The sequence below is a fragment of the Sinocyclocheilus rhinocerous genome, unplaced genomic scaffold (assembly GCF_001515625.1).
Source record: "Sinocyclocheilus rhinocerous isolate Xijiao unplaced genomic scaffold, SAMN03320098_v1.1 scaffold263, whole genome shotgun sequence".
NCBI classification, from domain to species: Eukaryota; Metazoa; Chordata; class Actinopteri; order Cypriniformes; family Cyprinidae; genus Sinocyclocheilus; species Sinocyclocheilus rhinocerous.
Genome location: NW_015645086.1, coordinates 1,863,112 through 1,877,527, shown reverse-complemented (window position 1 = coordinate 1,877,527; position 14,416 = coordinate 1,863,112). Strand labels below are relative to the sequence as shown.

At 36.2% G+C, this 14,416-nt stretch overlaps 1 protein-coding gene across 1 annotated transcript in view; it reads right to left on the bottom strand.

Moving 5' to 3' along the window:
- LOC107705719 (MRG/MORF4L-binding protein-like) overlaps window positions 1–3,590 on the bottom strand; it is a 12,123-nt gene extending 8,533 nt beyond the window's left edge. The window contains exons 1-4 of the mRNA XM_016509148.1: window positions 3,406–3,590; window positions 2,786–2,907; window positions 1,576–1,657; window positions 1,411–1,485 (exon numbers count right to left, since the gene is read on the bottom strand). Of these exons, the coding sequence (XP_016364634.1) occupies window positions 1,411–1,485; window positions 1,576–1,657; window positions 2,786–2,907; window positions 3,406–3,541 (415 nt within the window). The 5' untranslated portion in view covers window positions 3,542–3,590. The remainder of the gene's footprint in view (window positions 1–1,410; window positions 1,486–1,575; window positions 1,658–2,785; window positions 2,908–3,405) is intronic.
- Window positions 3,591–14,416: the final 10,826 nt, after the last annotated feature.

The window sequence follows — 14,416 nt, the reverse complement described above, 5'->3', positions numbered from 1 at the left end:
TAAACGAAATATCTCCCTTTGGAGTGGACTTTGAGATTTGTAAGTTTGAAGATTTTTTGCCCGCCCAAACATACACGCTACACACTGACTAAAATTCAAAAAGTGAAAAAGCATAATAGGACCCCTTTAAAATGGAAAGAGCACAGGCAAGGCCAAAGTTTGTTTATATGAAGAGATTTCTTTTATTTGTATTTATTTATTTGATTTGGGGGTTTTTTATTTCAATTTAGTTTTATTATTTGACATATTTCAATTTCACAAAGAAATGCGCAGCATTATGTCCAATAAATATAAAAGGACACCTTTTCATTTATAATTTGTCTTAAATCTCATTTTGTTAAAAATTGTGAGAAAATCATATTGTGAACTCAGCATCGTGCATTGTATCTCATTGCGAGTTGAGTGAATCGTTACATCCCTAGTTTTGACATGACAGCACAATTTGCCTTCTTAAGAATTCAAGTATTTTTTCTTAAGAATCTGAAATTAAAGCTCCAAGAATGTGCTGACCCGTTAACTATAAATAATCTCTTTAAGAAAATAAACTTTTGACAAAAAAATAACTAGAATCTAATAATTATGATAATTCTGACTTGGCTGAACACACACTCAAAATCAGTCATTTATAAAGTTGATATGCTATCTATGTAGGCAATACATATAGGGCAAAACACCAGGTTTTGGAACAGAACTTGTATCTCTGATGGTTTTAAAGCCTAGAATTATATGTTTGAGATTTTAATAACCAAATTTTACTGTCTGCTTCAACAACTAACAATTTTCAAATTGAAGGCTGAACCATTGGGTGTATTATTTCTTCAACCTTGTTACGGGAAATTTCTGAAAAACTGGTGAACGTGCAAAGGATCTCATTATCTTATAAAGCTGCTGCTGTTCAACAAACCTGTCCAAGCAAACCCTCAACATGCCATGCTTCATACACACAGAGAATAATAACATATGCTAGGGTGCACAGAACACATAAAAAAAGACACAAGAGAAAGAGAAAGAAGGACAGCGAAAGAAAGACGGAGAGAAAGACGCACATGGTCAGAGGTCTCTGAAGGCTGTCTACAGAGGCCTCTGGTAATGAGCTGGTCTGTACTGAGCTCAAGCTGGAGTTTTGGAACAGAGCGAAACGTTTTCTTCTGTCCATACCTCGCAAAATCCTGGCCAGCCATACTGGGACCCAGACCTTTGAAAATGAGACACAAATGACCAGTGTGAGCCACGCTGAGCTTCACGCCAACGGGAGAACGATCCAGAAAAAAAAGTGATGCAATGACGCAGGTTTTAATAGACGGCTTTCGTCAAAAGGAAAGAGAGAGAGAGAGAGAGAGAGAGAGAGGGAAAGGAAAAAGAAAGGGGTGAGTAGATGAGATAAATAAAAAGAGTGAAGGAGAAGAGAACCTTCTTCATGGTTTGCAGGTGGGTCACTCTCTTCTTTGAACTCCTCCTTCACGTCATCTTCAGATCCCACTTTACCTGCGCAAAGACAAAAAGAGCTTTTAAGTAAATCAGTAAAATCAAACTGATCAACTGTAAATCACAACACAGAAACTACGAGCAGCTCACCTTCCTTGACTTCCTGTATGATCTCTTCAGGCAGCACAAAGCTCTTCTCCGAGTTTGGAAACGGGAGTATTTCTGATTCATGCTGCAGCAACAAAAAGACATTTACTAATTAGATTTGAGAGGTATAGTAGAATCAACTTTATTTATCCCTGTTGCAAACTGCAGCAATAAAAGTGATATGGGTTATTCAATGGTGTGATATCTAGGGCTCATGATGGCGTCCTGATCATCCTGACAGGGTTTAATTTGTGATAATATTTGACTGACCTTGTGTGTATATATGTGATAGATTATTAAATTAAACTTCTGATAATTAATTTAATTAAATATTGTGAATCTTAAACAATATAAATGTTTAAATATTCTAAAAAGATTTTAAAAATAGGAAATTTAAAATAAATGCTCCGCGAACTATAGTTATCAATTAATTGTCCTAACATATATTGGTCCATCCAGTGTTATTTTAGTATAACTGAAATACTATTATGGATTTTTATTCATATTTTGAATTTGTTTATTTTTATATTCTCTGTTTTCATTCAATTTTAGTTAAAAGTTTTCTTGTGTTTCAGTTTTGGTTATTTTTATACATTAAGTTAAATTAAATAAAAATGAGAAATGTTGCCTTGCAAATTAGCTGAAATTATTAAGCAATTATTTATTTCAGTTAAAAATTATTAATGTTAGTTAATGTTTATTTTATTTCAAGCAACAAAAATGTTTTTATGGCTTTCGTTTTAGTTAACTATAATGACCCTGGGTCCATCACAATATTAGGGCCAGAAAGTCTAAGGCCATACTTTAATTTTGCATCTCTCTAATTTAAACTTTTTTTTAATTATATTATTTGCATAACAATGAGAGGTTGAACTGAAAAAGTAACGTACTGTAAATACAGTCTTAGTATTTGAACATCTGTCTATCACAAATGTGCTTATTTGATTACTGACGGGGTACAGAATCTTAAATACACTTATTAATCATACATCATAACGTTTCATTGTTTTAAAAACCCTAAAACTTCAATTATTTCCAGGGTTTAAAAATGATGCAATATTTCCATTTTAAATACTTAATTTTCAATCTGAACCTTTGGATCCCACATATACTACATTACATTAAATAGTTGTGATGTAGAATGCATGCAGTGAATGAATCTCATTAAAATAAATCTCACAATCCCAAGAAAGCAGGAGTCGAGTTGTCTTACCAGCGCCTGCATGTCGTACATGGTGCTCAGGTGATCCCAGATGACTTTAGATGACACCTGCCTGCCGATGTTCTGACTGAATTTATCGCGAATACAGATCATGTGGAAATGTCGATTCACTCCTGAAGACATAAGACAGTTTCACAGAGACGCTCTCCTGACACCAATGTGTTGCCGTAAATTAGCCTAGCCGTGATGCTATCATGCTAGTTAGCAGCCGCGCTATTGTTTGCTAACGTTAACACACATTCACTGCTATACTCCCTCCATAAACACAATAGTAGTCATTAAAAAACAGACAAATTCAGCAATAGTCTACAATACATCTCAAATTTGTAACAAAACCTTTCATGCAATCACTATATTCAAATTTCTTATAACAATTAGCAACTGGAGTCGATAGCGCTCACTAAAGAATCACTAAAAACGCTTAAATTAACTCAAAAATCTTTATCAGTATTTTAAAATCTGATTGGTATGATTAAATAACTGTATTATCACTTGATTTCAGATACTTAAAAGGTAAAAAGGAGCACATGGTTTTATTTATGATGTTATATTGTTTCGCGTGCGGAGATCAGGGCCTGTTATTCACACAAATCAAAATGAATTCATCTTACCTACGGGTTTATGACCCAGCATTGCGTGAAAAAGACACACTTCTACTTCTTGACTCCATACAATCGATTCCTCGGCGGTACAGATGCCGGTTTCTGCTTGTTTTTCGTCGGATGGCAGAGTCTCCGCTTCCCCCATGTTTCTCCAGAGACACGCACGCACTCACTGCTGCGGGTCTAGTTCATCACCGCAGGACGCAACGATCACAAGCACTCAACAGAGATCATTATAGATTTATCGTGTGGTTTCATCCAGTGTTGGCCTATTTAAAAAACATAAATAAATAAATATAAATATATATATATATATAAAATCATAATTTACAAAGTTTGCTTTTTTATTTCTTTGTAATGGTTGTATTTATTTATTGTTTATGATCAGAATTGCTTACAGGGGTTTGTTATTAATTGTCTGTTCACATTTATTATAAGCAATGTATATAATAATGTTTATTTTATCAGAATTTCAAGGTTTGCCCTTTTATTTCTTTTGAATATTTAAACGTTTACATCAGAATGGCAATCTTTTGCTTACAGGGGTTTGTTAATAATTGTCTCTTCACATTCATTTAATGAAATCTATGTTATTGTTTATTATACTTATCATAATTCCAAGGTTTGCATTATTTATTTATTTATTTATGTATTAGAATGGCACTCTTTTACTTGCAGGGTTTGTTAATAATATATGTAATATATTATTTCTTATATCCATAATTCTAAAGTTTGCACTTTTTTTTTTTTTTTTTACATCAGAATTGCACACTTTTATTTACATGGGTTTGTTATTAATTGTCTGTTCACATTCATTTAAAGCAATATATAATTGTTTATATCACCAAAATGTCAATGTTTACTCTTTTATTTCATTTGAATATTTTAATTTTACAACAGAATGACACTCTTTTGCTTACAGGGGTTTGTTATTAATGTAGTTTTCTGTGCAAATTCGTTTAATGGACGGATCTCCATAAGGAATAGATGATCAAATAAAAACAATATTTGCCCATTTTGTCTAGCAATATTTAGGCTACCAAAACTCTTGTCGATGGATAATGCGCGATTTCATTTTTTAAACGGTATTACTTAATTTCTAGTGTAAACAGTGTTTTATTTAATTAAAGTCTGTGTAAAGCAATATTAAATAATATAAAATGTGTTCTGAGTTTGTCACACCACAGAAAAATGTTTTTAAACACCCAGCCAAATTTGAATGATAAAATAGGTATAAAAATATTTTTTACATTTCCGGGTTTCTCAGCAGCGGAAGTCGTCATAGTCGGGTAAACTTCAGTGAATGGGAGACTACCACAAATATATTTTTGCATTCCCATTTGCTCAAATAGCAAAAGTAAAACTCCATGATAGTGTTTTCATGACTTTTAAAAAAGGAAAGAAAATAGAGAGAGTCTGATAACGGCAATCAGTAGAGAACGATGTCAAACTTACCTTTATAGATGTCTAAAATGTGCATGCAAATACACCTTTGTTAAGCCCCACCTTAAACATTTCATTAACCAATCATACCTTGGAAACGGTTGTCTTCCACTATTTTGTCTCAGAATTGTATAATAAAGTTCCTGAATATGGTTAATTTTAAACTGCCTTATACCCAAGTAATTCAAAATAAAAATGTAGCTGGTGCAGGTGTAAAAGTGGCATAAGCTGTGCAGAGAACACTCAGTACACACAATGTAATACACTAATCAATATCATCAGGACATGTTAATACCAGTTAAACTTGTATTCCCTGGTAATCTATTTAAAATCAGCCTTCACCTTTTTGACTGGGTCTGTCTTGATTCTAAAGCATTATTCTTGTCCACCACTCGTTTATTTTTATTATTTCTCATGTTTTTGGTGTATACTTACATTGCTCTTCGTCTTTTCAAAATATAAATAAATTCAGACGAGCAGTTTGCTCTTTATTGAACATTACACTCCAGTTTATCCGTTTCGCGGCTTGATTTAAATTCACACAGCGCTACATACATTCATTCAAAGGTCAGGGAGACCTTATATGAATGTATCCAGATATTATTTAATAACCTCTGCAGTAATTAATCCAGTAGCTTTTCTCTCCGTGACAACAAATTTGCAGACTACTGTGGTTAGCAGTTATCAAGAGAGGAGCTGAGTAAATTAAATCTCACGCCACACAACAGCAGATTCGACTACAATGCAGATATCTTAAAATATCATTAATTTGTGACCAGTCGATACTGAATTAGAGATATCTCTAATTACCTTTGCGTATATGTTGCGCATCTATTGAAGATATCTGAGTCATTCCACGAAACCGGTACGATTTGGACTTACACATTTTTAGATTTTTTTCCCAAAATGTATTACTTTTCTGAACACCCCACAACATTAATGACATATTTAACTCCCAGAAACCATATTTTCCCACCTCAGACATCAAATCCCTATTATTATTGGTCATTATTTTAAGATATGGGCACTATTAGTCTTCAACCCCGTAATGGACACTATGGAATCTCTCTGAATATGACTATAAAATGTATTTGTATTGAAATCAACATTTTCCTATTAATCAGATGTCCCTCACACTAATTCAGTATTTGCAAATAAAAAAAGTTACATAAAATCTCACTTTTGCTATACTAAAGCCTGAAATTGAACTTTTTGTGACGCAACCTCGTCATTTTTGATCAAAGAAGTGGCTTAACTTCAGAATTTGAACTAAAATCAGTATTCTTATGATTGCTATGAACATTTCAGACTGAGTTCAACAAAAATTAAATTACTTTTTTAATAAACTTGTAGGTGTGACAGGGTTGAGACTAGGGTAACAGGGTTGAAGATGGTAACGGGGTTGAAGAGACAAATGCAGCTTAACATATAAATAGTTGTTTTTTTTACTCAAATTTACTGTAAGATTTTCTAAGATTTTCTATAAACACTGTATTTCATTATGTAACCAAAAAAGACATATTGCACTTTATTTATTTTTTTAAATAAAATAATAAACTAAATAAAAGTGTGATAATACTATTTTATTTTAAAATAAAAAGGGAGTATTAAATACAAATACAATTATTTTATAGTAAACTTAAAAATAAAATGCTAATATTTTTATTATTATTTTAATTTGAACCTTAATTATTATTTTTAATTTGAATTATTTTCATTTTTCATTTTCAAACTTAAAATCAGCAAACTTTTATTTTGGCGGGTTGCCGGCAAGCAAGTATATGCGCTTCCGGGTTTAGCGCTGCCGATTGTAGAGCGTCAGGGAATTAAATGTCAGTTTTGCATTGTGCTTTGAAAACGTTAGCCTATATTTATGCATTCAGTTTGAATAGAAATTTTATACAGTACAGTTTGTCGATCTAAAATGGTAATTGTGCATTAACAGCTGTCAACCATGGCTGCGTTGCCGTTTCCCAAAAGCATTGTAAGCCTAAATTGATTGTAGCTCCATATAGGTGGCAATGGGTCTACGATGTACTTAGGCTTACGATGATTTTGGGAAACACAGCCCATGTCGGTACGCAAACACGTGCTCTGAACTCATTTACACAGCGCATTTCTCATTTTGGTCGCGCATGCGGACCACTTGTGTGCTGCACCCCTGATTATAAACTGACTGAATAGGTGGCCGCTTCATGACATTCAATATTTGGGCCACACCTCTTTCAAGATCTCCACATGGCGCTTTGTCACAGGCTTTGGGGGTGGAATGATATTAAGTACATCCTCAAAACAGGTAGGCTACCAGAGGATATCATCCCGAGCCGGCCAGAAGAATCGGTTTGGCCCAACACGATGCATACATTTCACTTGCACATGTGTTTCATCTGTGCTAAAGATGATGCTTGGATACAGCTCTTGATCATATCTGAGCATGCACCACTGCCCAACCAGCTCTGGACTTCCCCACTGGATTTCCTTTTCTGGCTGTGGATTCCCTTCACTGTCTGGCTGTGACACAGCAGTTGGTACCTTCTGGCCAAAACTGAAACACTGTGTGTTGAAGCACTTGCAGTTAAACTGCTGCCGTGTTGCGCACATGCTGCTGACATCACGTTGTATCAGTTCTCCTGGAGCCAGAGAGAGTAATCAACTGGTGGATTCTCATTGTTCCTGGGACTGCTGGTATTTGCTTTGGCATTTTCTCCATTGCACTCTCAACATCCTCACTCTTTACAAAGAACAGTTTCACTGTTGTGTTTGTCTCGGTCAAGGCCTTGAACAGTTCGTGTGCATCCGGGATATCACGTCCCTTTGCCACCATCATGTCAGCGGTTCTTTTTAAGGCTCCCCCGATGCCATCCGGGGCTCCTTTGCCCGTGACTGGCCTCAAAAAAATTCCAGGAGCCAGCCTTGAATCCTCTTCCGTCTAATTCTGTGCTAAAAAGAAAGAAGTTGCCTCGTTGTCTGTACTGCGTACAGGGGCCATCACTAAAAAAGTGCAGCACAGACACTTGTGGATGTGTGGCCTGAAGGTAATCCAGCACTGGATTGAGGTGTTGCCATACTGCTGGAGGGCCTTTATGTCTGCAGGGAGAGATTGTGCTGAAGCACACGGGCTCTGGTTTTCCACCGACATACAACACCCCTGTATGCAGAGTGGCCTGGTGGTGTGAAGCCCCAAAGTGGACTGCTTGGATCGGGGAGCTGTATTTGCAGCTGTAATTTTCTGAAAAGTCAATATGTATCAAGGCCTCTTCCCCTGACATGTTCTTCTTCAGCTCGCGGCAGAAGGCAAACTGCTGCTTGATGTTGAAGTGATGCTGTTTGAACCGCTGTAGGTAGGTGTGGAACAGCTCAGTGAGGTTCTCCTGTGTGCCCTCCACAGATTTCTTGATGGTGACCTTGACAGTTGACCTCTCTTCTCCCTCTTTCTTTTTACCCATCTCCTTATCTTCTGTTACCCACTGGGTGAAAGATACTTTTGTCGTACTGCTATATGTACCGGAAATTGGGATACTCTTGTCCATGCAGTGTACACACTCTCCGTACATACAGCTCTTGTTGGATGAGTTGCAGCATACCTTCTCTACCAATTTTTCGAGATTGTTAGTCTCAATGAGTTTCAGCTGATTGAGCTTCTCAGCCACGAAGCTCAGATTTTCATGCAACTTACACATGCATGTGTCTCGTTCTGAGATCGTTGGATTAACAACCCAAAAAGGTAGAAGATGGCAAAACAGAGAATATGAGATCTTTTCATCAGAGTTCTCTGATAAAAAATCTTCTGTGAATATTTTTTAGTGTATTCACCAGGAACCTTTTCTGCATCTTGACTTTGTTCCATGTGAGTGTTTGTTTGTTCCCTGTTGTGATCCTACTGACATCACCTCTAATATAGAACATCTTCACTTTGTTGAATTCATCAGTGAACCTGTTGGTCTTCTTCCTTTCAAAGTTAAGACTCTCCTTATGTTGCAAACGCTTACTTGAAAAGCCAAGGGAATCCTCAGCAAATCAGTGTACCCTGTATTTTTGGACAATTCTCCCTGTTGTCACTTTTGCAATTAGTTGTCTTTCCCTTTCTTTGGTGGTCTGCTGATATTTGTTACTGATGTCTATAATCAGTGATTGGTGATACAGCACCGTCTTCCTGATTCTGGGGTTTACAGGGCAATTTGCTGTTAGCTCTTTTACCTTTGGCCGTGGTGAATCGGAATACTTCTTTAAACGTTGGCACCTTTTTTTGTATTTTTCTGTCTGTTTTCTTTGTTTGTTCAGTCTTTCCTGAAGTCGTTCTATTTTCTTCTTCAGCCTGTATCTTTCTTTTCTTATTTTTTCTTCCCCTCCACATGTTGCCTACAAACACAATCAATAGTCAGTAATGACGAGAAATTGATATGATGGAACAAAGGGGAAAGAACACCGGGAAAAGGATGAAAGATATCAGGGCTCTGTAGAATCTGGAAAAAGTTCTTGAAAAAAGGAATCTGGTTGACGGCTGCCAAAACGGTGAGCAGCCATCAATCAGATAGTCTTTCAGTCAGTAAACTACCACATACAGCCTAAACAACTAAAAGAGCTTTTATTAACTACACCTTTAATTTTCTAACACTTTCTAACACTCAGCCTAGTCATTTTCTTACACTCTTAACTGCTCATCGCTCTACCTTGAAGATCCTGGACATGGATACTGCTCTGGGGCATGATCTGGACTTTGTGGAGGAGTGGTTAAGTTCCTCAGTGCTTCTCTCCACTCCTTGCTTCTTTTGTAAGCTGCTCTCCACTTTCTACACTTCAGCCGCTGTTGTCTTTCACTTAACTCATTGATTCCTTTCTTTTTCCCTGTGTCTACACTTTTTCTCCATATTTGGCATTCTTTCTGCAGGTATTTCTCCCGTTTTTCAGGATCAGCATTTAGGCGCGCACAATACTGCCTCTGCCTTTCTGCCGCTGTTGTCGGAGCCATCACAGACTCATAGATGTCTGTAGATGTTTAAATTGATATCATTAAATCAACATTCTTTCAGAGCAATTTACTTAACACTGAGATGTGAAAATCTACTCCTCTCCTTGCTTCTTTAGTAAGCTGCTCTCCACTTTCTACGCTTCAGCCGCTGTTGTCTTTCACTTAACTCGTTGACTCCTTTCTTTTTCCCTGTCTCTAAATTTTTTCTCCATCTCTGACGTTCATTCTGCAGGTATTTCTCCCTTTTTTTTAGGATCAGCATTTAGGCGTGCCGGCCATCACAGACTCATAGATGTCTGTAGATGTTTAAATTGATATCATTAAATCAACATTCTTTCAGAGCAATTTACTTAACACTGAGATGTGAAAATCTAGGCAGAACACACGTGCATACACACACACAGCTTTAACATGGACATAACTTATGCATGTGGTATAAGACTCTTGATCAAATATAATAATTCATTTAAATTACTGGATAATTTCAGAACCAAAGTGTTAAAAACACAACCCCGTCACAATCAAATAAGTAACTTGATTTTCTTGCTCAAAATGGCCACTGTTCTAAATGTAGTGAATAACAGGAGAGCACATGGCATGCATGATATTAAGAAATCACGTATATTGTTAAAATAACAAAGATCATTTAGTGTTAGAGGCCTTTTTTGCTTTTGTTAATTGTATAATAAATGAAAAGAAAACCGACAGAATACAAAAAGATTAGAAAGCAAGTGTTTTTTTAGAAGCGAGCAGCTATCGTTGGATCATCAGGATGGAATGAGAGGTAGAGTTGAGTGTCATCAGCATAGCAGTGGTATGAAAAGAATGAGAATGGTAAAATGACTTTTTTCTCATTTAATTATTCATATCCCAAGTACACTTTCATAGAAGGCCATGAGGGACATGACAAAATAGGTGGTGTCAACGGACAAAAAAACAAGGTAATTTCTAATATAAAGATAAAATGTATGTCATGTTTTTAAACCTTATTAAAGGAGATATTTCAATTAATACAAAAAGCTTTTAAAAATAGATTTTGGTGACCCAATAGATAAAATACACTTAAAAAGGTCAGAGGGACTCAAATCGTACCGGTTTCGTGGAATGACTCACCTATGAAGTAATTACAGAAATGGAGTTTTGACTATTAGTAACGTATTTAGAAATATCTCTAATCAGATTTCTTACTAGCCCAATTATAATTGCAGATATATTTAATTACTACTCTGACTAGTCAAATTATGTCTTGTCAAAATACAATTGTAACTATCCAAAATACATTTATGGATAGTCAAACCATAGTTCATGTCAATTCCGCCTGCCATAATGGTACAAGTCCTTGTGGAAATTGAAAGAGTGCCAAATTCTCTCTTCTGTAAGGACCTTTGATGTAGAGCTCTTGTTTTCCCCTTTGCGTTTCATCATTCTATCCGAAGCATCCATGTGCAAGATGACTTGGTTAACAGCTTCAATTAAACAAACCGAAACAACAAGCGACTAAACAAAATGAAAATAATGCCTAATGCATAATCAAACGATATTTTACGACCAGGTTTAATTTTTAGGTTAAAACTAGGGAAAGGGAAGCATAAACGCCTCAGCCATCTGGCGCAACCCCCGCCGGAGACACACTCTTCCATCCCTTCATGGTCCAGTTCTGACGCTCCACATGCCCGTTTGTCGGCGCTTTCGGCGGCTGACAGGAGTTGTTACGGGCACCGTAGTTCTTGCGCCTGCGCAGCCCCATACGCAGCAAACTGCGATGCACTGTGTATTCTGACACCTTTCTATCATGGTCAGCGTTAAGTTTTTCAGCAATTTGAGCTACAGTAGCTCGTCTGTTTGACTGGACCAGACGGTCTAGCCTTTGCTCCCCGCGTTCATCAGTGAGCCTCGGCCGCCCGTGACCCTGTCGCCGTTTCACCGGTTGTCCTTCCTTGCACCACTTTTGATAGATACCGACCACAGCAGACCGGGAACACCCCACAAGAGCTGCAGTTTTGGAGATGCTCTGACTCAGTCGTCTAGCCATCACTATTTGGCCCTTGTCAAACTCGCTCAAATCCTTACGCTTGCCCATTTTTATTAATATTTAAGCTACGTCATATCACGGCGCATTAATCGAAATAATAACAAGCCTTCTTCTTCTTTGGATTTAATGGCGGTTGGCAAACCAGATTTGGTGCATTTCCGCCACCTACTGGGGTGGAGTGTGAAGCGTAAACGACGGAAATTAAAGGGGTCATATGATGCTGCTAAAAATAACTGACTTTCTTTTATAAAGAATATCTCTTTGGATTTGAGACTTTAGTCTTTGCAACTTTACAGATCTTCTTCATGCACCAAGAGCTTGTAACACTCCAAAGAGAAAGGAAAATTTGAAATCGCATCATATGACCCCTTTAATTTTTTTTTTCTCTAGGAAAAAAAAATTATTCTAATCTAATCAAACCAGTTTTCTTTAGATAATCTAATAACGCTTTAGTCACTGTTAAATTACCATCCAGCAAGCTCTTCAATGTTAACTTTTTTTATTCCTGCAGTCTTAACTTCCTCTATGAGCTGAAATCTTAATTTCTTCATTATAGGCTAATCATCACATTTGAGAAGAACACGTTCAACTGTTTCTGGAATTCCACATTTGCTGCACAATCTTTTATTGTGTTTACCGATTTTAAAAAGTTATTAATTCAATGCAGTGTGCCGTGAAGTCGTGATAGTATTGTATCATCCCTTCCAGTGTTGGGTGTAACGCGTTACTGAGTAATGTAAAGTAAAGTAAGGGATTACTGTTCATTTTTAGGTAATTTAATTACAGTTACTTATAAAGTATTTGCGTTATATACTGTAAATAATTTAAACAGTTCTAAAATCAATATTGAATTTGAAATCTACATTTATAGTCTAAAGGTAAAATTGAATGCAGCGTCTTTAACCCTCTGCGCGCCGACCCGTTCACTTGCAGTTTTTCCTGATAAGAGGGAAAAGGACCTAAAATACCCAGATACAGATAAGACTAAAATCAATCGAATCTATAAATGGTATACTTTTATTTGTGTACACTGACAATAACAACAAAACATTGTGCTTTTGTAAAATAAACAAAACAAACAGGGTGTGCTTTCTGCTGTTTTGTTCTCTGTGAACTTCTTTCTGAAATGCGTCACAAAAACGAACCGAAACTCGGCGAATACTTCACACACAGACGTGAGAAATATGTCTATAGAAAACTTGAAGTGTCTACTTTTAAATTAACCTATTCAAATTGAAAATATTCTCTGATTATGTAATCCATATGAAACTAAAAAGCGAGGTACAGTCTTTCCCGTCTCAGAGCTCATTATATGCAGACACACCTGCGCGCAAACGCCCTCATCACCTAGATACAAAAAAAATATAAAAAATCAAGATTCATCTACTTTATCATCATTTTTGGAAGACTTGAGGAATAAGCCAGAATTTACCTCGGAAGAACAGCGCGATCTGACGTGGCTTTATTCAGCAGAGGAGATCATTTCTGTAATTTATTCTTACTTAGCCTACATGTAACACCTGCTTTGCTGAAATCAAAGTTTCGAAATGTGAACTAATATTGATCTCTCAGCAATTGCAATGTACCGGATCAATGGGCTAATCAGAAGACACAGGAGTCGTAGGAGGCAAAAGGCACACACACATAGATTTTTTCAGACACACTTATTTATATGAAAATAAATGATTGGAATGAAATAATTAAACAATAAGGGAAAAAATATATAATTATAAATCAATAATACATTTTAAATGAAAAGGAAATAAATCAGTTGTGATTTAACTTGGTCACAAAATAAAACAATTTCCCAAATTAAACAAAAAAATGCAAAAACCAAAGGCAAAGATTTAGCTCCTTCTTTTCCCTTTTAACGAATTTGCTTTTGTTCTGAGTTCCCTTATTATTTGCTTTAGTGGCTTTAGGTTTGATTTAGTTACACCTGATTAACAGGTTTTAATAGTTTGGGTTAGATTATAGTTCTTTGTTTCCTAATTCCAGCGTGTTTGGTGAAATTACCTTTCCAAACCTAAATTAAATTTACATTTCCAGCCAATATAATCCAACAAATAAATTTACAATACCTTTGGATTACCACATCAACAATTAAAGAAAATAATATAGAAAACACATATCACCTCTTATCAGTTCAAATAATTATTTTCAGTTCAAACATGTCAGTCCAAAAGAGAATTAGAATGTTCTCCCTTAATTCTTAGAAAATGTCAGTTCCAACAGGAAAAGATACCTCAATCCTTAAATTCAAAGAGAAGAACTCGCACAGATAAACGAAAACGCCGGAACGATGCAAATCCAATGGAAGGTGAGAAAGGAGATCCAAGTCCAGTCTTTACGGTGGCTCGCCATCTATTTCCTTCATTCGACATGAGACTCGATGCATCCACGACAAAAACGCAATCCGCAAGTAAGCAAATCCAACTTCAAAACATATACATGCAAAAACTGGCCGAGTCCTCTGTATATTAACTGTTTTTGTTAATTGGTCTTCTTTCCCGGTTACACCAGATGAACCAACGATTAGCTTTGTTTACGTTAGCTTGGCCTTAAACATTTACAGA